Source organism: Sminthopsis crassicaudata, chromosome 5, assembly GCF_048593235.1.
Source record: "Sminthopsis crassicaudata isolate SCR6 chromosome 5, ASM4859323v1, whole genome shotgun sequence".
Lineage (NCBI taxonomy): Eukaryota > Metazoa > Chordata > Mammalia > Dasyuromorphia > Dasyuridae > Sminthopsis > Sminthopsis crassicaudata.
The window spans coordinates 142,198,086-142,220,968 of record NC_133621.1 but is presented as its reverse complement, the minus strand read 5'-3'; the positions used below and the strand labels follow the sequence as shown (position 1 = coordinate 142,220,968).

At 34.3% G+C, this 22,883-nt stretch overlaps 1 protein-coding gene across 2 annotated transcripts in view; it reads left to right on the top strand.

Moving 5' to 3' along the window:
• PIK3CG (phosphatidylinositol-4,5-bisphosphate 3-kinase catalytic subunit gamma) overlaps positions 1–22,883 on the top strand; it is a 53,189-nt gene that overhangs the window by 16,387 nt on the left and 13,919 nt on the right. For both annotated transcript variants that reach the window (XM_074268355.1, XM_074268354.1), the window contains 8 exons: positions 1,180–1,245; positions 1,830–2,055; positions 4,108–4,211; positions 8,472–8,618; positions 10,364–10,454; positions 13,501–13,631; positions 14,969–15,080; positions 18,788–18,945. In XM_074268355.1, the coding sequence (XP_074124456.1) occupies positions 1,180–1,245; positions 1,830–2,055; positions 4,108–4,211; positions 8,472–8,618; positions 10,364–10,454; positions 13,501–13,631; positions 14,969–15,080; positions 18,788–18,945 (1,035 nt within the window). The remainder of the gene's footprint in view (positions 1–1,179; positions 1,246–1,829; positions 2,056–4,107; positions 4,212–8,471; positions 8,619–10,363; positions 10,455–13,500; positions 13,632–14,968; positions 15,081–18,787; positions 18,946–22,883) is intronic.

Sequence of the window (22,883 nt, the reverse complement as noted above, 5' to 3'; positions counted from 1 at the left end):
ATGAAAAATTCCATAAAGACACTTTCTGAGATTCCTGTATCCATGGAGATTCTAGGTTAATAAGATTATGCAGTCTATACAGAAATGGCTATGATATAGTTTAACAAAGTTTCTCATGAGTTCTGAGGAACAAAAGATCATTACCCACTTTGAGGATCTGAGAAGGCATTTTTGGGGAAGTAGAATTTGTCCTGACCTTTAAAGGATGCAGAAGATTCCAGGTATATGCATCATAAGGAGCAAAGACAGACAGACAAAAAAGCATTGATCTTTGATCTCTTCCCATGTCTTTATTAATCTATCAACACAGTTATGGAGCACTTTCTTTGTGTCTGGTAGTTTGCAAGGCACTAAAGATGAAAGTATAAAAATGAGGAAGTTCCTGCCCTCAGTAAATCCATTCTGTTGGGGCATGAAAATAATCAAAACTTTTTAGCTTCTTGCCCATCCTCCCTGGATCTGCCTGTGGTTGCACAGTGTTCACATGCACACCCCACATCTTCAAGGAAGAAGTGAACTGAGAATAGATGAAGAATGTCTTGAAATAAGCTAAAGACAAAGCAGGAGCAGACAGTTCAGCTTTTCTCATGCCTGAAGATGAAATCTGTTGAACTTAACTTTTTGGTGAGCCTTTAGAGACAACTTATTGGTAGCTCTTGATCCCACGTCCTCCTGATGTGGAAAGCAGGGACAATAGACTTCAGAGAGGAAAAAGACCTGAGAGACACAAGTGTGTAATTCTCCTATTTGTGGTATAATCAGGCACTAGTCCCAGGGAAGAAGGTCACTCTGAGAATCTATTATAAACAGTATTTTCTCAGTTCTCACCCCACCTCACTTTTCTGTTCCTCTTACAAAGCAGAGACCTACATCAAAGCCTCAATGAGTCAAATTCTTCCTCTCTCATTTGGTCACTAAGACTCCTACAATCCCAACTTGAACAAATTGAAGTGATCTTAGAACAAAAAGGAAATGACCCCTTTTTTTTTCTGTGAAAATTAGCATTTGCTAGAGATGCAAGATGAAGCCTTTACCATTTGTCCTGGCTTTTAGAAGCTTAGACCTCCTTTTGGTTTTTAGTTATTTCTTAACAAGAGGTAAAAGAATCTGTATAGTTGGATGCATTGACATATGCCTTTATATATCATGAATAAATACATAAATGTGTTTTATCTTTAGGCTGTGAAATTTGAACCATACCATGACAGTGCTCTTGCCAGATTTCTGCTGAAACGTGGTTTGAGAGTAAGTATTCTTGTTTTGCTAACAGTAGAGACTTTTTTTTTAAACTAGCTTTCTTTTAACCAAGGCATCAACACAGCATAGTATGCTATCACTTTAGAGTTTAAAACCAGTTTTCCTTTCACTGAGGTAGTATGATCTACTACAGGGCTTCTTGATTTTTTTGCATGAGAAATACTCCTGGTATATGATATGTGAAATAGGTATAAAAGCCAAACATTTCCTAATAATAAATCATAATTTCATGATCTCCACATTCAGTCACAAGACCCCATATGAGGTAAACTACAGTTTGAGAAGTTGAAGTAGTATCCTACTATCTTAGAAGTATTTACTAAAACCTTCCTTGAAGCCAGAGATAACTGAGTTCAGGTCACATAGACTATGAACAAGTCATTTCCCCTCAGGACTCTCAATCTCTAAAATGCAGAGAATATGATGACCTATGTTGGTAAAGGGAATTTCCTCACCTGGGAGTTCCCTACACCAATGAGATCCTGTGCCTAAGCCTTATCTCTTTCATTTACTGATAGACCCCAAATGTCATTCATATTAACCATCTTCAACAACTTTTTTCCCACTCTCAGAACAAGAGAATTGGTCATTTCTTGTTTTGGTTTCTGAGAAGTGAGATTGCTCAGTCCAGACATTACCAGCAACGATTTGCAGTGATCCTGGAAGCTTATCTGAGGGGCTGCGGCATGGCCATGTTAGAGGATTTCACAAAACAAGTTCAAGTAATCAGGTTGCTACAAAAAGTCACTATTGAGATTAAATCACTGTCTGCTGAAAAGTACGATGTCACTTCCCAAGGTACAATTTCCATGCTTTTGTTTCTCTTCTCAAGTATCATAAGATGGGTCCTCTGTTACCTTCCTTATTCTTAAAAGTATAGCTCTTCTTCTTAATACAGCCAAGTGCAAAAGGTAAAAAAAAAAAAAAAAAAATTCTAAATTCTGTCTACATGGTGAGGAGGGAGGGAGAAAAAGGAACAATATTTCAGATTTTTGAGTAAAGGTAATATTTATGAAAAATGTTCTACCAATATAATATTCAAAACATAATCCTTAAAAGAACAACTGCATTCAAAAGGAACACATATTATTACTTACTTTTTCACATTTCCTTTCCTATACTTAAATAGGTATTTAGTTTATCTCCCCCCACACCCAATTTTTGGGCTTTTTTTAAAAATAAAAACTTGAGAATTTTTCTCAGTCTTTAGTTTCATACACTAGATCTATGTACTCAGAACTTCCAGCTTCATGCTGTGATTCTTGGTGAACCTATTTCTGATATTCTCTCCTCCTCCAAATTGTTTATGACTGGGGACCATCAATCTAATTTATCATGACTTCTCATCTATTTGATATTGAAACTTTGACTTTGGATTGATTTCTCTAAGTGCTAAAAGCAAATAAAAACAACTTCTTAGCAATGTTAAGTTATCCTCTAACTCCCACCCCCCACTCACCACAATTTCCTCTTTTTTAAAGTGTTTACATCAGTCATACAAGTTTGCATTAGATAAAATCCTATCTCTTTTCCTATCAGTTCTTAAGCCTCCAACTCCTTTTGGCCTACTCCCACCTCTCAATCACAAAGTGGAAAAAAAGCTGCTGTAGGTCACCTTTTAGCTCCCTTCCTTCACTGTGATTTAACTGTTTATAGACCTACGTGATGAGAGGCAGGAGAGTTTAGTAGAGAGCTATCTTTGGAGCCAGAAAGACCTGGATTCAAAGGGGACTCACATACTAGCTATGCAACCCTGGGCAACTCTTAATGCAGCAACTAACCTCTGAATGTCTTAGAAAATAATTCTTGAAACTATACCTAGCAGAGAAGACATCATTAAAAATGGGTAGAAAGAATTTCCTTTTCATTTGGGAGAGAACTCCCAATGAAACATGGTATAGACTCATTAAAATATGTATGTATTCCTTCAGGAGAGAGAGAGACCATGTTTTTGTCTTTCTTTGCATTCGCAATACTTAATATAGTGCCTGACACAAATAAGTCCTTAATAAATAGTTCTTAACTTGAATTGTTAAAATCTCAGGTTCCGTGCTTTATCCTTATAGACCTATATAGGTACTTACCTGAATGTGTACTCTGACTGTAAAAATATTTTGTGTTTTTCCCCATTCCCACCTAAAAAGCAAATTCCTGCAACCCTTTTACTTTCTCTTCTCCTTTGTCAAGATCAAAACAGATTTTTCCCCCCCATCACCTTGTATTTTTGAAGTAGATTTTTTTAACCAAAATGTATTACTTTACATTTATCACTATTGAACTTCATCTTTTTTTTGTTTGTTTTCTAGTTGTTTTTTATTATAGCTTTTTATTTACAAGATATATGTATGGGTAATTTTTCAGCATTGACAATTGCAAAACCTTTTGTTCCAAGTTTTCCCCTCTTTCTCCCCACCCCCTCCCCCAGATGGCAGGTAGACCAATACATGTTAAATATGTTAAAATATATGTTAAATACAATATATGTATACATATCCATACAACTATTTTGTTGCACAGGAAGAATCAGACTTTGAAATAGTGTACAGTTAACCTGTGAAGGAAATCAAAAATGCAAGTGGACAAAAACAGAGGGATTGGAAATGCTATGTAGTGGTTTACTGAATTTCATCTTAATAGATTAACCTCAATGTTCTAGCCTTTTAATATCTTTTTGGATCCTCTCCTTCCCATTTTTGAGTCATCTAAAAATCTGATCATCTATATTGTCTGTTTTTGCAAAACTGAGTCATTGCTAAAAGTTCACTAAGTAAGCTTAGTGAAAAAAAATTATGTTATTGAGTGCTGGTAATGTTGATGAATTCTTTTTTATTTCTCATGTGTCAACTGCAGTTATTTCACAACTTAAACAAAAGCTTGAAAGCCTTCAGAATTCTAATCTTCCAAAAAGTTTTAGAGTTCCCTATGATCCTGGCCTGAGAGCTGGAACGCTCATGGTAAGTGTCCCATTGGAGTCTGTCACTTTGAAGTTCTCTGTGTTATGTCCTGTTTTGGTCCATCAGTTGACATGACTGATATGTATCTGAGAGGGGTGGAGAGCAGTAAGAGTGCTGACTTTAATCTATTTTAATCACTGGTCAATGAGAAGTATTAGTCTCCATGCATACTATAGATGTGGTATCATGTAATAGTTTTTTACATACATGCAATTTCAGTGAGGGCTTACTCTAGAGTCTAACCCCAACATATAAGGAACTCCAACCAATCTGGAAGGCATGGAAAAAACCAATCTAGCTAGACTGGATCTGTCACCTGAGGACCAGCCTGGTTAAAGATGCAGAGGCTTATTCCCAGAAAGATGGCCACTGGGGGTTAAATTCTTTCAGCCACAGATCTCATAAAGACTTCCTGAGAGGGTAGAAACATAGACCTAGCAATTGAAAGGAGAAGTATCTACACTTAGGAATATAGTACTAGGGCACGACTGTGGCTACAAAAACTGCACTCTCAAATTTTTCAATTTGAAAGGATAATAACAGGTCTTCTGTTCTTCAGGAAACATGGATATTATGAAAATAACTGGGATCTCTTTCAAAAGATCTGGATTTAAGTTTCAACTCCTCTATATAATAACTCAATTCCTTTGAGTCCATCTCTTTTGTAAAATGGGAATAATAATTCTTATGAATTATAAGAACATCGAATTTGAGTACTACAAATATAAATTATTTAGGCCTATGTCTTCCTTTAGGGATAGAATTTTGAAACTCAATAAGGAGAAGTTGTTTGCCAATAATCTTGCAGATTGTAATACCTATGCCACTGTTCTGCCTCTTTTAACAACCCAAGATTGCGTCATTGGCTTTTCAATATACATATAATTGAATTTTGGGACCACTAAAGCTTCAAGATCTTTTTTCCCCCAGGCAAAATATTTCTAATCATTTCTCTCCCATTTTATACTTTATGAAGTTGAAGTTGATTTTTGAACACTACAAGGTTTTACATTTGCATTAATTGAAACCAAACTACAGAAGTTCAATTAGAGAAAAAGAAAAGTAAGCCAAGACACTGATTGTAGATTACCTACTTAAGGACTTTAGCCTTGAAAAAAGTTGTTGTTTGTCCTTCATTCTCAGAGGACTGTGACATCAGGGAGGTAATGCCTTGGAGAATCAGAGATAGAAAGGACACTTTGCTAAAGAATATAGGAACAATGAGATAAATAATTCAGGTAAAGGTGTTTATCTTGGCAAGAATTAATCACCTCATGTGAGACAGAGATAGAAAAGAAGACAGATGAGGGGGGACATCTGAGTAATGTGTGAGATTAAGGGGGAAGAGGAAAGAGCTCTTGGAAAACAGCTTTGATTTTTTTCAATATTCATCAAGATTCTCAGCTGAGAGGATGTGATGATGGGGAGTGATGGGAAGTTTGAGGAGAGATAAAAAGATATGGAAAAGCTACAGTGGTCAATTTGATTATGAATTGATTTGAAGATAGAAAAATATTGTCTGATTACAATAAGGGCCCAGTTGAGATTGTGAAGGAATACTAATTGATAATTTAGCCTTTATTAAAAATCAGACAATCTCATTCACAACATTAGGTAGCTCTTTGAATGTCAAAAGGACATAAGAAGTCATAACTAAATGAATAATTCTTTTTTTAATGAAAATTAAAAGCTGTTTTTTTCCTGAGAGCATCCTGCTCATCCATTTCCAGAGAACAATAATATTCCATCAAAGACTGTGTTTACCCCCATTTATTCTCTCTTCTTTTACCTTGTCTTTCCTCAAAAGTGTTTTGTTACTGATTACTCCCTCCCTCAATATGCCCTCTCTGATCATCCTCCCTCCACCATATCCCATTCCCCCTACTTTCTTGCAGAGTAAGATAGATTTCTATACTCCTATTGAGTATATATGTTATTTCTTATATGAGCCAATTGTGATGAGAATAAGGTTCACTCATCCCGCCTCTCCTCCCTCTCTTCTCCTCCCTGTCTTCCCCTCCACTTTGCCTCTTTTTTAATGGCAGATAATTTGTACCATTCCACTTCTCTTTTTTTCCTTCTCCTTCTCCCAATACAGTCCTATATATATATATATACATATATATATATATATGTATGTATATATATATATATATATATATATATATATATATATGCTTTCTAACAGTCATAATAATGAGAACTTTCTAAGGACTTACAAGTATCATCCTCCCAAGTAGGAATGTAAACAGATAAACCTTATTAGGTCCCTTATTATATCACTTTCTTGATTATGAGGAATTCTTTCCATGAGAAACAGGGACTATGTAGAGTTCTTCTAACAATAATAGACAAACAAGAATCTATCAAGAATAAGGAGCTGCTTATTAATGAACAAATGTATCTTCTAAGGGGGTTGTTTTCATGCTAGAATAGACAATCCATGAGAGTTGTGTGTCTTTCTTTTCTGAGCCATAGGCTTGCAAAACTCCTGTTTTATATTCATAAAAGTGGGAAACAAAGAGACTCTTTGAGGCTTTCCATTGAATCTATAAGAATTCCCCATTGGCCTCTAGCAGATGGACCTTCTTATTGGCATTAGGGCACTTTGGAAACTCACAGCCAGATATTGAGACAAAATATTATTGGAAAAGTAAAGTGTTCAATGCTAGTAAAGACAGCAGATAAAGAATGCAATAGCAGCATGTGAGATCCTTTAGGAAAAGTGTGTGAATGAAGAACAAAAGAAATTGGCCTAGTCCAAAGCATGTCCTCAACCCATCAGAGACAAGAATTGAAAAATACTTCAGGAAAAGAAAAAAAAAGTGGCTGAATCATTAGAGAGGTTGAAAGTAAACATCCCATTTTAAAATTTCATCATATTATTTCACAAACATTCAATTTTTCCCACTCTCTACTAATATACAAGGTAATTTGGGCACAATAAAATCACAGTCAAATCTAGTACATGATGAATTATCATCATAGATAAATAATTTGAAGAATATAAGGTGAGAATGGAAATTAGATGAGTGCATTTTTCCCTCTTATGCAAGAAATATGAAATTAAAAAACTAAAAAGTGGTTTTATTTAATGCTTGAAAACAATTTGATTGTTGAAGTAGATGTAGTTATTCATTATTCAAGGTAAGTGCCCCTTCATTTTAATTGCTAATGTAAAAGAAAATCTCAGGTCTGTGTCCCAAGTAATTACCACAAATTCTAAAGGCTTAGGGTCCAACTCAATAAGATTTAACTGTAAAATTTTCTCTTGACTTGCTTGTTTGCAGTCCTTGTTAATCTCTTATAAAAGTAATATAGTGTAATAGAAAGAATCCAGTGGAGTCCAGAGAGACCTATATTTGAATCCTGTTAGGGCAAAGGCAAATACTCAAACAAGCAATCAAGCAACAAGTATTTATTAAACACTTGCTATATGCCAGGGATGGAGCTAAGCACTGAAGATACAAAGAAAATACAAAATAAGTCCCTGCCCTCAAGGAACTTAGATTCTATTATGGGAAACACCAAGAACACACAAAAATAGCTACTTATAAAATTTATACAAAACACATGGAAGATGAACTTAGCTAAAAGGGTAATATTAACTTGGGGCACTAGGCCTGATGTTGGAGCTGAGTATTTCAAGCTATAAGTTTCAGCTTTTTCATGTGAAAAATGAGAAAAAAATATCTGAAGTATTTATATCACAGATCATTATGAGGATCTAATGATCAGGTAGGTGGCCTGGAGTCAGAAAAACCCAACTTCAAATCCAGTTTCAGATACTTATTAGTCCTCTGACCTTAGGTAAGTAAAATCTTTTTGTCTCAGTTTCATAAAATGGACTTCATAATAGTACTACCTCCCAGGGATTGTTGTGAGCATCAAATGAGATAGTGCTTAGCACATCTGACATGTAGCAGGTTCTTACTAAATGTATTTTTCCTTCTTTCTTACTTCTGTAAAATTTAAACATATTATTTAAACATCAGTTTTCATTGGTTATCCCTTCTCAAATGCTATCTTTTCTTTAAGAATTCTATTTGAAAATAACCAAAACCTACAAATGTAGCATGTTTATAGGGAATCTCTTTAATAGGAAAAAAAGGATTTGAATATATATTTATATATTGAGAGAGAGAGAGAGAGAGAGAGAGAGAGAGAGAGAGAGAGAGAGAGAGAGAGAGAGAACGCACATTGTGTTTGTATTCCAAGAGTCCATTTTGTGTATGGAAAACATGTGAACTCTTGTTACAGATTGAAAAGTGCAAAGTAATGGCGTCCAAGAAGAAGCCTTTATGGCTTGAATTCAAATGTGCTGATCCCACAGCCCAGTCCAATGAAACGATAGGAATTATCTTCAAACATGGAGATGATTTGCGTCAAGACATGCTTATTTTACAAGTAAGTTATTTTATATTTGTTGTTGCGGAAGGTCAAAGGGCTCTAAGACTAGCACAGCTCAAGTAATTAAGTATTGGTGAATTTTTTTTTAATATTGACTTTGTAAACTATACCATGAGGACCTTGGCCTTCTCGGGATGTTATTTAGTAAAAGACTTATTTTTATTCATATTAGAGGTTCGTTTCTCAACTGTGATTCCCAAATAATAAATCATATTGTACTTTCCACTCCCCTGTGCTGATTTTTTAAACACCTAGTTCACACAGCACATATAGTTTAAACACACATGTATCATTCTTAACACCTACCCTCAACAATATCTAAACTGTATAGCTATTCCACATTCATCTGTGTTCATGAACATGTGCACCTACATCTTCTCCCCCATAACTGATATTCCCCTTTTCATATATACACACACACTCAAACGTAGAAGTTAAAGCTTTTTAGAAAGAGAGAAAAAGGGTGAATAGGGACATGGATTGGAGACTAAGTAGACAGATAAAAGAGGAAATGGAAGATCAAAAGGAAGATGATTATTAGTTGGTGAGGTAGTCACAAATATTTTTGAAGGATATGAGAATTGTCCTAAATATTTCTGTTTAAATGAATACCCCTTCAAGCTTTTAAAAATTATTAAATCTAAAAAAAATCCTTTGAATCTTTGAAAAATGACAAAAAACTCGATTGTTGTTATTATTCCAGTTACTTTTTAAAATTAAAATTAAAGGGAGCAGCTAGATAGTGAGGAGGACCTAAGTTCAAATCCAACTCTCAGATACCTAAAAGCTACTGGTAATGTGACCCTAGACAAATCAATTAACTTCAATTGCTTCACCAAAAATTAATTAATTGAGATTGAAAATGAAGTACATACGTTTATCTAACATACACTGAAGCAATTTAGTAAATTGAAGAGCTCAAGAGCCTCAAAGACAAGACCTGGGTTCAAATTCTACCTCTGATTTATAGTTGCTATGTAAACCCTACAACAACCCATAGTAGTTATGTGACCCTCTCAGTGCCTAGAGAACCTGTTAAAACTATAAATTGCCAATCTATAGTGGTAGAGAAGGTTTCTAATTGAATAGTTATATAGATCAAAAATTCTCCAAATGTGATCCTGGAATTCTGGGGGACCCCAAGACCTATTCAGGGAGCTCAAGAGGTTAAAACTATTTTCATATCTAAGATGTTTTAATTTCTTCATTGGTAGCTATAATACATATAAATAAAATTCCTGTGGGAGAATCCTCAATTATTTTTTTAAGAATGTAAAGGGGTCCTAAGACCAAAAAGTCTGAGCACCACTGCGCTAGACCAATGAATCATAGATCCCAATAACAATAAAAGACTATTGGTTTCTTTGGTCATCCAGAGTATGAGTGTCTGACTTTTAAAAACTGAAGCAATCATTGTTTTTTAATGTTGTGGTTACACTTAGTAAGAATTAAATAGAACTAGGAGAGAGTATTTTACATAGATAAAAAAATGAATAATTTCTAGGATTTTCAAAAACAACATAACAGGAGTTCAGGCAGCCTATTCTGCAAAACTATTTCAAAATTTATATTTGATGAATAATTTAGAAAGATTTGACCTTAAGTACAATGCAACAGTTTAACTTTGTGTCATTTTTTTTCTGTCATATACTAGGTTTGACAATGTGATTTTTTTTTAAAAAAGGAAAGGCAAACAACACAAATAAGTATGCATTGTATAACACTTGTGTTTTCATGCCTAGATTCTTCGAATTATGGGATCTATTTGGGAAGCAGAATCTTTGGACTTGTGCCTGCAGCCATATGGTTGCATTTCAACTGGAGACAAAATAGGTATGCAAAGCCTTTGGGAGCTAAACCCATCATGCAGCCTGCAGGGAACAAGTTATGGCATTTTCCAAATTATGACATAGGAAACTTAATAATAGGGGTGGGGAAGTGGGGTAAGATATATTTTCTTCGTGGTCTTGTGAATAAATTAACATGGTTAATTGACATAAATTCATGCTATGGATATGGATATATCAAATATGCCTGAAGAAAAAAAATGAAATGATCCAAAACCTTGTAACTCTACATGATGTTAGTAAAATTTACTCCCTCTTTTTTTTAACCTCACCAAATTTTTACTCATATTCTACTGCAAATTAAAATTCTCTCTTTCCCTTAACATTTAAAAAGAACAGAAAATATTTGCTATTATTACCGTTATCTCAAGTTCAGATTATCAGAGAGCTATTTATTACTCACTGTATTTTTATGTGCTTTTGGAGACCCTTTTAAAAACTTTCAGGCCCAATAAAATTTATTTTTATTCTACCTTCATAATGTCTCTATTTAGGCCATACAGGAATGTCACTTTTTAACAAACCTTTATTACACACTTGCTGTTGATAGAGTTTCGAAAGAGTCAGCTGTGTGAAAAACCTTCACTATTACTCAGTAATAAATAGCCCTCTGCCTCTACTACAGCCAAGATGTAATAATCAGTGAAAAAGCAGCATTGGAAATCTGTCTTTGGGTATTTGCAATTCATAATACTGCAGTTAATGCAAGTGAGGCAGTCAGGATGTTACTCATGGTACATAAGTCATATCCCAGATCACTGAAAAACCAGAGATTACATCTGGAAGTCTGGAATATGGATTCCTGAGGAGTTTGGAAATATGGAAAGAGTTTGTGACGAAGTTGATACTAAGCTGATGTTATGAGCCCTGAAATCTGAAACCCAGTACCAGTTCCCAGCATGGGAGCCCAGTAGGAGAACAAGATGACAAAACCTTGACAAATCAGGTGAAACCTGATTGCTTACAGGATCATAAATTTCAAACCAGAAGGGATCTTAAAAGTCAATGAGCCCAACCCATCCTTTTTGGTTTACAACTAAGAAACTGAGGCTCAAAGAATTTAAGTAACTTGCCCAGTGTCACCAACTCATAATTATCTATTGGAGAGATTGAACCCTGGGGCTTCCTGACCCCAATTCCAGCATGCTATCTACTATGACACACTATCTTCTCACTGCAGAAATAGTTTATACCATTTCTGAGAGCTCTGGGGAGGTATAAACAAATTCTCAACTGGAAGATGAGAAAGTTCAGATCAACTGTGTTTAGACCATTCAGTGGGGCAGGGGAAATGGTACAAAATCCATGTGAGAAGTGAACCTTGCCCTCATGGAGCTTATATTTTACTGGAGAGCATGACACACATTTAAATACAATACATAATAAAAAAAATATGAAATCTAAGAGCTTGAGGAAGGGGGGAATTAATACTGAGTAAGAAAAAAACAGAAAGGCTTCCTAGAGAAGATGGTAATATTTGAGTCAAGCTTTAAAGTATGGCAAGGAATTCAGCATGGTTGTTTGGATGCTATTGTAAGAGTTCAAATAGGAGGTATCCAAGTTTTCTTAAAGAGATATAACAGTGGAAATATAGATGAAGGGATAGATAATGATTATAAGAGGAATCAACACTTTTTATGTGGCTTTAATTTTCACAAAATATATCCATAATTTCATTTGACCCTAACAATAATCCTGCAAAATAGGTATTATTATATCTGTTTACACATGAGGAAACATATACATGTGGAAACATGAGAAACCCGGGAAATGAAGTGACACAGACAGAAAACATCAGAAGGGGATTTGAAACAACTCTTTTGAGCTTCATGTCTAGAAACACCCTATCCATTGTCCATTCTTCAATTATAGAATTGACAAAGGTCGAATAAACAAAAAATAAATTTTCTAAGAGACTGGATATGAGAGATGAGGAAGAAGGAATAGTCAAAAGCACTACCAAAGTTTTGGACATGGCACAGAAGATAAATGATGATGTCCCTGATTGAAATAGTGAAACCAGAAGAAGAGCAGTTTTATCAGGAAACATGAAACTATCTTTGAACCTATATATGAATCTTAGCTCTCAAGATAAAGCTTTTCTATAAAAATCTGGAAAATTCCATTCCAAATGGAATTCTATTTTGAAAGAGGTTGCAAAGTTATCTCAAAAGAAATGAAGTAATATTTAAAGCCCCAGGATTTAAAGGAAATGACTGAGAGACAAGTATGGAGTAAAAAATCTTAGGTGTCTGATTGGAAAATGGTACAAAGTAATCATCTCTTTGTGTGATTTTAAATAAAAGAGAAAGAAAATGTCCGTTGGCTAAAAGAGGAAGGATGTTCTCACCATGGTAGGACAGACAAATTCTACTCATCATTCACAAATAAAACATTATGCTCAATGTATATTGAGATCTCGTAACAAAGTTCTTCACAACTTCCTTCCTATCTCCCTTTTTAAAAAAATGAAAGAAAAGAAAACCACAAAACCTAATGACTTGGCAAATAACCCTGTGGCAAAGCATCATTGAGATAGTGTACTGGACTTGATATTGGATGGCTGACTTTGAGTCTTGGTTCTGTCATTTAGCAGTTGTGTGAGTTGGCAAATCACTTAACCTTTCTGGACCTCAGTTCCCTACTTTGTAAAATGAGGATAATATTTGTATAACTTTCCTTTTTGGGTTTTTGTAAGGATCAAGAGGAAGAAAATAAGCATTTATTGAACATTTACTATGTGTGAGACATTGTGCTAAATCCTTTACAAATGTCTCATTTGATTTTTAAAATAGCCCTGGAATGTAGGTACAATCATTATTCTCATGTTACCAAGGAGGAAACTGAGGCATACCCAGAATCAAATAGCTATTAAGTTATTAAGGAACTCAATTGTTCCTGCTTACTGGTCTGGTCTTCTATCCATTGTGTCACCCAGTTACTCCTAAAAGAGATAATAAATATGGAATTTGTTTCTTACCTTGAAATCTAAGTCATGATTATTCTTCTTAAACTATGTTCCTATCACATAGGAATGATTGAAATTGTGAAGGATGCTACAACAATTGCTAAAATTCAGCAAAGCACAGTGGGTAATACTGGAGCATTTAAGGATGAGGTGCTAAATCATTGGCTCAAAGAAAGATGCCCAATTGAAGAAAAGGTGAGTTAATTTCTCTTTCCTCACTCTAAGGATTCCTTATACAGATATTTACTTTTTAATGTAGCAATTTCATTCTTTTATAGTGATCTATAAATGTCATGGTACCCAGTATCTCTGAGATAAGTTACAAATAAGGTGATTGATATATGCAGATCCATATACATTGGCTCTCAGTAGTTCTGAATAAAAGATAGATAATGAGCTCAGAATTTCAAGGTGCTTTTTTTTTTCTTTTTAAAGCATTTGCCTCTCCTTTGACTAGCAGGCCATGTTTTGTATAAAATTAGACCATGCAAAACACTTGGTTAGCCATTGTGTGTGTGTGTGTGTGTGTAATTTTTGCTATCCACTAGAAATGTTCATTCATATATGTAAATTATGTTCTATCTGACAAAGAACCAAATATTTTATAAAGTGATTTATAATTTACAACTCTGCTCTAATCTAAACAATAAATTATGGATACCGAAAATGTCAGTTCCAGCATGATTTTGAAGTGCATATGCTGAGTCCTTTGCAAGCTGTGTAGTAAGGTTGTTTGGCTGTCATTTAAAGTTCTGCTCCTCGGGATTAGTTAGCCTCATTTGCATGGTTACTAGTCCTTTGTTGGGGGAAATGTAATTAGTGACATTTAATAGTCCTATTATACATGATGGCTTTGTGAAGGCTCACATCCCATTAGTGATCAAAAGCAAAGCAAGGGTTATACAGTGTAGGAGAAAATTACTTTGGGTTCCTGTTAAGGGTTGGGCACTGATGCATGATGATGTAGTGAACCCTTTTGATTTAATTACAGTTGCCTTTGACATTTGTTCCTCAATTAAGTCATAAAGATTCTTTGTGTGGTAGCTAAAAACCTACCAATATCCAATCTACCTTTCTCAATTTATTACACATTTGTTGTTGTTCAGTCATTTTACTCATGTCCAGCTCTTTGTGACCCCATTTGGGTTTTTTGGAGGTAGGGCATAGATACTGGAGTGGTTTGTGATTTCCTTTTCTAACTCATTTTACTGTTGAGGAAACTGAGGCAAAGATTAAATAATTTGCCCATGGCTATACAGCTAGAGAGTGTCTAAGCCAGATTTGAAGTCAGGAAGATGTGCTTCTGATTTCAGATCCAGCATTTTAACCACATTAGCCCTTTTAGCTATCCCAGAGTGAAAGTAAATTATAATTAATATCTATAGCTCAAATGAAAGCCTTTATAATTTGCTTTTTGAATGCAGTTTCCAGAAAGGAGTTTTGGGAAGTAACCTTTATTAGGTAGAATGTGCTACTTGGCAGGAAGTAGAGGAGCAATATCAAATAACTTTTGGGAATTTTTGCATTAATAGTTCCAGGCAGCAGTGGAGAAATTTGTGTATTCATGTGCCGGCTATTGTGTGGCAACTTTTGTTCTTGGTATAGGAGACAGACACAATGACAACATTATGATCACAGAGACAGGTGAGTTTATTCCTACTCCATTAATCTTTAAATGAAATTAAGCTATATTACAGTTTATGGGAATGAGCATTCTATCTTTTCTAATCCCTGATCCAAACTTGCATCTAATGCCCAAATATCATGCTATGTGAAATATAAAAATATTCTACCCCAATTATTATATACAATTTTTCATACCTCAAAAATCTGTACATATATGTGTGTATTCACGTGTGTCCAAGTGCTTATATACACATACATAGCAAGCTGACCAGCCACAGTTAGAAATGCAATAAGCAAAAGACTAAGATCCAAATTTAAATTCAAAGAACTTTTCAGAGACTTTCAATTTTCTTCAGTTTGCTTTATCTTAAGCTAAGCAGAATTGACAAAATTATGTAATTGCTTTTCTTTTCTTTGTAAAGTGAAGTTCTCAAAGCCTGATGATCTCACAAAAGCATTCTAAAGAGTTCACTTTTCTTGTTCATTTTGAGCTGAAAGTCATCTCTGGCATTTTGCCCAGATTCTCTTGTATTTTTCATATTTTCCATTGTATTGAAGCTATTTGTATAAGTACCTTGAGGACAGGGACTACATTCATTTTTGTAGTACTCTCAGCACCCAGGGCATTGCCCGGAATTTAAATGCTTGCTAGCTAATTTTTTCTATGTGTGTCAGATATATTAGAATTTATCACATCTATCTTTAGATCACTAGTCCCTAGAATGGGACCTTACACATAGTGTTTCATAGAATAAAACCCACACTCTTTGTTTAGGAGGCAATATTGCTCAAAGATTTTATTTAAAAGACAGGAGAGCAGGATGGAAATCACTTTTTAAAGGAGTAGTTCCTTTAAGGCCCAATATATCCTACTTATATCGCTGAGCAGTGAGATGAAAATTACTGCAAAGAAGACAGAATATTTGTTCACTTCAGACTTTCTCAGGATGTTTAAATTGAAGCACACTACAAATGAAAAAAAATGCAAAAAATTGCTGAGACAAAAGAATGAATTTAGGTGTTTTCTAGGAATCATTGTTATGAGATAGATTTCAACAGATGGACATCATCTTCTGGGACACAGGAGAGTAGAGCTTGAGGTTAAAGAAGGGTTGGGTGAGTGGTGATTAGAATATATATTTCCTTACTTTAAGCCTCATGAAAAAGACAGTTTTCAAAATGGAAGTAGTCAAACTAAGCTAGCTATTACAATAGATATTTTCTTTAAAGAAATTAAATGGAAGGTACATTTTTCTGAGTTCATTCTATGCTACAAGAGTAAGGTTCCAGACTTTAAATTATAAGCACCTGTGAGGCATTTTGAATGAATTTTTGAACTACCATATTCCTAGCTTAGTTTAGATCTGTCAAATCACAGATCAAGCCATAGTTCTTCACAGTCTATGTAGCATTCACAGATCATAGAACCATAAAATGAAGAAATCCCTCCAGAATCTGAAATTTAGAAAAATCAGAAGGTAAACACTCTTTATATGCCCCCTCCAAAATTATAACCTTACAATGCACTCCCAAACACAAATACATTTAGCAAAATATGTCAAATGATATTAAGAATGTTTGTATTCAAATAAAATTCCAGCAGAAGGGATAACTGCATACAAAGCAGTATTTACCGTCTGCTTTGGAACCAGGAACCTGATTTGTACAACACACACATTTGTTATTGATTGCAAATGTAGTGCAAGCCAAACATTTGCTTTATGTAAAACAATAAAACCAATCAACAAAACCGTGTGTGCTTCTGTATACTGTAGTAATAGGCTTTCATTTTAATGAGTTTTAAATGCAACAGCAATTTTTATGTGCTGTCAAATTGGTGAAAATATTACTACTACAAGTCAACATCTTTTATTTTCATAAAACTATTAGCTCCATATTTGTCTTTCTTTTTAACTGTACCCATGCTTCTTTACATAGAAGAGCATGGCTCATTCTCAATTACCCATCATCTCTATTTTCTCAGAAAAAAAGTATAATGCCATTTGAAAGCAATGACTACAGTATTTTGGCCTTAGGCACTTACATAATTTTCACCAAAATGGCTATTTTTTTAAAGTGAAGATTTCATACTGCTGCACTTATAATGAATATAAAATGCATGTTTTCCTGATGACATTTCAGATGGAAAGTCATTGTAGCTCATTCCTGCTTGGGCATTTAAAATATTATTGTAATAAAGTTGTTTTATGACTAAACATTAAAAATCTACCCTAAAATGGAAGGAGGATAGAAAAGAAAGAAGAAAAGAAGAAGAATGAGGAGGAGGAAGAGGAAGAAAGGGAAAGGGGGAAAAAAAGGAGAAGCCTAGCAAAACTAACCACACATTGTGTTTGTCAGTATATTTGTTAGTATATTTAGAATATGGTTTCATGCCCTTTTCAAGTGAAGGAAGATAGATGATTTTTCTCATCTCTTCTTCAGGAAAAGTTTGATTAGTAAAACTGCCTAATGTTAGTTTCATTTTTTTTAATATGGAAATTTTTATGAACCTAGAGCATTGGTTTAAGAGGTAAAGCACTTGTAAATGTGATAACTTCCCAAAAGAATTGTCTTATTGTGTATGTAATTCCATATAGATAATTTTTAAATCTTTAGGGAGATTATGTAGGTTACCACCCCAAATTTTCTTAGGCAAAATCAGTATTTGTCATGCCCTCCTCAAAGCTCTCACCACTATTACCCTTCCAATTAGCAATGACAATAAATTCTCTTTAAAGATTTTTGTGAAATTTGAAAATACCTTTAAGAGTTGGGTTTAGGGAGAACACCCCAACTAATAAACCTAACTGATAAACTCAAAACCATTCCTGTAATATATAGAACTTAAAATAGCCTCTGGCCTTATGTAAACTTGGCTATAGTAACCAATGAGTTCTGATATAAATTGCTAATGATAATTCTATGATTAACTAGAATTCAGTAATATAATTTGCTTGTGATTTAAAGAATATTAAAATAAGGTCAGATGTATATTTGATTTATATTTTGCTCTTATTTTTCACATCTTACAAAAAATCATAGCATCCATAACTTCCTTTAAAAGTATCTCCTGATCTCTAATGCTATTTTATATAGAATGTAAGCTTCTCAAGGGTTGCGGCCATGTTTATCCACAAGTAACTAGGATAGTACCAGCACATATAGATAGCTGAATAATTAAAACTTTATTAAACTATGAACATTGGGGATATTGATATGTCCAAGAAAGACCATCCCTCCTCACAAAGAGTCTATATTTAAATAGAAGATAACTACATATAGAGGAAGCAGACAGATAGAAAGGAGGGAAGTAGAGAACCCAGTATTTCCTGGAGTGGAGCCCAAGGTTTTAAGGGGGAAAAAATGAGGATAATAGTCAAAGTGCAGGTAATATAGTATGAAAGTAAATGTGTAATAAATATTTCTTGATTGACTGATTTTGTATTTACTTAATGTATTAATGTTTCTTTCCCCAAAAGAAAGTGCATTAAGGTCTTTGAGGGATTGTTTGGTTTTTGCCTTTGACCCCTGGTGCCTGGCATATACCAAATGCTTAATAAACATCTATTGAAGTTAATTGAATTAAAGATGATGGAAATTGTTAAAACTTACCCATTTCCAGGTAGTTGGCTTTAGAGCAGCTTAAGAAACCTTCTAAGAAGTCAACATTAACCCATCAGGCAGGTTATTCACCATAATGATCTCTGATATTTCTTTCCTTTAAGGAAATCTATTTCATATTGACTTTGGTCACATTCTTGGGAATTACAAAAGTTTCCTGGGTATCAACAAAGAGAGAGTTCCATTTGTGCTAACCCCAGACTTCCTCTTCGTGATGGGAACTTCTGGAAAGAAAACTAGCCTGCACTTCCAGAAATTTCAGGTAATGTCTTATTCTTAAATGACAATAGGGAGCTATAAACAACCATAAAAGTCCTACTCTGGTGTCTCATCACAAGCTATGAAAGTAAATTTCAAGTTTGGTTGGGCTAAACTAGAAAGGCCTCAAGTGTGAGTCCAATCATAATAGATATATTATCTATTAACCTTTGGACCAGTCTAAATGGAAAGATACTCAAAGAGTGCTAGATCATGAGTCAAAGCACCTGGTTCAAACCCTGGGTTCAAATCCTAACCTAAGCTTGTTTTTATTGCCTTAGGCAAACTAATTGAATTGAGTATCTGTAAAATGAGAGGGTTCATAGATTGAACTTCAAATAAGAGGGTTCGTAGTAGATTCCCTAATAAATGTTAATAACTGGCTTCCCCCCTCAAAATGTATATATAGAACACTGTTAATTTTAATCTTGCATTCTCCAAGGTTTATTGAGCAGCTTCCTCACTACAAATTTATGAAGACAATAGAATGAGTAGTTATCCCATTTGCAGATGAGGAAACTGAGGCTTAAAGACCCTAAGTAATATAAGATCATGTGAATTAAGGACTGATTGTTTACTTTAATATTCACCAAAAGTTTAATTTAAGGACCTATTTCCTTTGATGCTTCTTTGATTTTATTTATTTTTAAATGATTTATGCATTGGTTTATTCCATACTTTTTATATGTCGCTCTCTTTGTGGTCTAGAACCTAGTTTCTTAAACTGTGGTTCATGACCCCACAAGTAGATGTCACAAAATTATGATTTATTATCAGTAAATGTTTGATTTGTATGCCTATGTACCCAGGATCATGTAAAAATGTCTCAGTAAAAAGGGGCTATGAGTGGGAAAAAGTTAAGAAGCTGTGGTCTAGAGCAGCATCACTCAAAGTATGATCCAAGGACCATAGGAATCCCCTAGACTTTTATGGTCAAAATTAATTTAATATTAATTTATTAATTAAATATTTAAGATGTTTTCATTTCTATAACTATATTAATTACATAATTATAATTAAAATCCGTATAAACACAAACTCTTTGGAGGATAATCAATTGTTTTTGAAGAGTGTCAAGGGACCCTAGGACTGAAAAATTGGAGAATTTCTACTCTAAGCCTCTAGGAAGGTAATGCAGGCCTTGACGAACCATATAAATCATAATCCAAGATCATAGGTTTAGAGCTAGAACCCTACAAGCTATTTAGTTCAATTCCCTCATTTTACAGATGAGGAAACTGATTTCAAAGAGCTTCATTGACTTACCCAAAATCATACAAATAGTAACACAATCGTGTCTTTAGCTCTTCATTGCCAATGTTTCTTAAAAAGGAGTTCAGAGATCATCCAATCCAAATCCCTAACCCAATCATGGATCCTGACCACTACATTTAGAAACTTGTTTATTCCTGCTTGTCTTTGGTGTGCCTGATGTTCACTTCAATGGTTACAAAGTTTGCTTTTCTCAGTACTCAGTGCCATGGTCAATGTGACCAAGACTTTCCTTTGGCCAGATGGTCTCAGGGTGGTTGTTTTGTTTTTCCATTTGTACTTCTCTGTATTGTCTCAGTTGGGATCCAGACCTTTTCTTGGTGACTTTTTCAAAGGTGTGGGATTTTTAAGGGGTTTGACATGTTTTAGCCCTGTTTTTCTTCCAAGTTAAAATCGCACATTTTGACAATTTCCTGGAGGGGAAAAAAGTAGAAAAAAAATTGGCAGAAATTCATCTTTTAAGGAAACAAAAACCACTCCATCAGTTCTTTTCTACTATATATATGGGATTTATCTCACTGGATTTGTCCAAACATAGCAAAAACACTGACATTTAAAGAAGTAGATAAATGCAGAGAATCTGGCTCTGTACTCATTTCTCTTCATTAATACTCATAAAATTGTTGGGAGGGAAAGCATTTGGTAAAAAATATAGATTGCTATATAAATACGCCTTATTGTGGCTACTGTTATTATGTTTCAATGACACTTTTGAAAAAATGAATCATATGCTTAATTTATCTCCTTTTTCTCTCATTAATATTATGAACTTTACTTAGGATAATGATCAATATTATCTTCATCCATCATAACCAGTAAAATCTTCCTAGGTATCCCACCCACCACTTTGACCACCATCTTGTGTTCTCAATCTTTCACATTCAAATGTAGTCAACTTTCAGACTGTACCATTTCCTTAAGTGTTCATCCTATATCCTTAAGGTCATGGGCCTTTTTTCTACTAGGTCTAAACTTCTGCTGCATAGTTAGCGGCATAACTTGGCTTGAGAACCCGCATTCTGATAGCAAATCCAGCATACTACTATTATATATGTGTCTTTATGCATAAATTGTAAGGATCCAATCATGTCTAACTCTTCATTCTCCCAAGAACCACAGCATTCTGTTCTCCTTCTGTCCTCCACTATCTCTTGAAGTCATTCCAAGCTTACTGTCTATGGGATTTTCTTGGAAAAGATACTGCGGTAGTTTGCCATTTGCTTCTTCAAAATTCATTGTTCACACATATTCTTCTAGTAGATAAAAAGAATAGAATTAGTAGCTAACTGGTTAATGATGAGTGGACTTTGAGATTTATTGACAGTACTGTGGAACAGAATCAGACTGTGACTCTATGGACCAATCATTACGAATAATTGTTGTCCTAGAGATTAGCTAAAATTTTGCTTACCATACTTACTTCTCATTCTTCCATCATCTAGTTAGTACTTTTAGTCAGATTTGATGAGTTAGAAGGAGACTCAGAAAGTAATGACTTGTAGTTCACATGAACAGTATTAACTCTCTCAGGAAAAAAATTTTAGTATTGTTCCAGTATATGTAGTTATCTAGTCAAATTTATATTTATCTATCTTGGCTTCCCTTTAAGCATTAAATTCCTTTGAGCCAGGGATCATGACCTTTCAAAACACTATCAAGATTCTTTGGTACTTTGTACCAAAAGTATCAATATTTGAGTTAATCTGGTAACAATCTGATACTGTACACATTTGCATGGTGTACATAAACATACATTTGATACTGTATGTTTAAGAGGCTCTAGTTTTATCTATCTGAAAAAATAATTCCTCTAATAAACTTGATTAATATATTGAGTAAACAAACAAAGGGAACTTATATAGAAAGAGTGGGAAGGTTGGGCTTTCACTACCAACTAACACAAGGCTGCATTTGTGGATGATTGTTAAGGTCCTGCAGAAAAGAAAAATAATACAATAATAAATAATGAGCCTCTTCACAGAATTAATATACCAACTTAGTGGCAGGTAGGTGACACAATGTTTAGAGTCCAAGAATTGGAGTCAGGAAAACATGAGCTTATTCTATCTCAGTCACTTTTGAGCTATATGACCTTGGGCAAATAACTTCTCTCAGCCTCAGTTTTCTCATCTGTAAAATAGGAATTATAATAACACCTAACATACAAGATTGTTGTAAAAATCAAATGATATAGTATTTGTAAAGCAATTTGCAAATATTAAAGAAATTTAGAAATGCCATCTATTACTATTAATATTAGCCTCAATCTAAAGTAGATTGACATGAACAGAGAGTAAAGGAATGCCCTACTCTATCTTTCCCCTCACTCCTTCTAGAGGTAACTGGTTCAATATGGAGCTACTTTCTTTGAACTATTCCCTAAAAATATATACTTAAGAGGTCAGCTTCAGTCAGGGAGGAAGAAAAAAAGAACTTCTGAAACCAAGGACATCTGGCCACCTTATGGTATAGTAGCATGCACACAGTGGGCGCTCAATAAATATTTTTGATAGTGATGATCATAATGAATTAATTCTCCTTCATGAAACATGTTCCTAAACTATTGAAGGAATTATTCTTTTGCTTATTGATAATTAATTTAAGACCATATCATTTTAAATCTAAAGAAATTACTCCAAACATTTAGTCTGCCATGTTCAAAATTTCAAG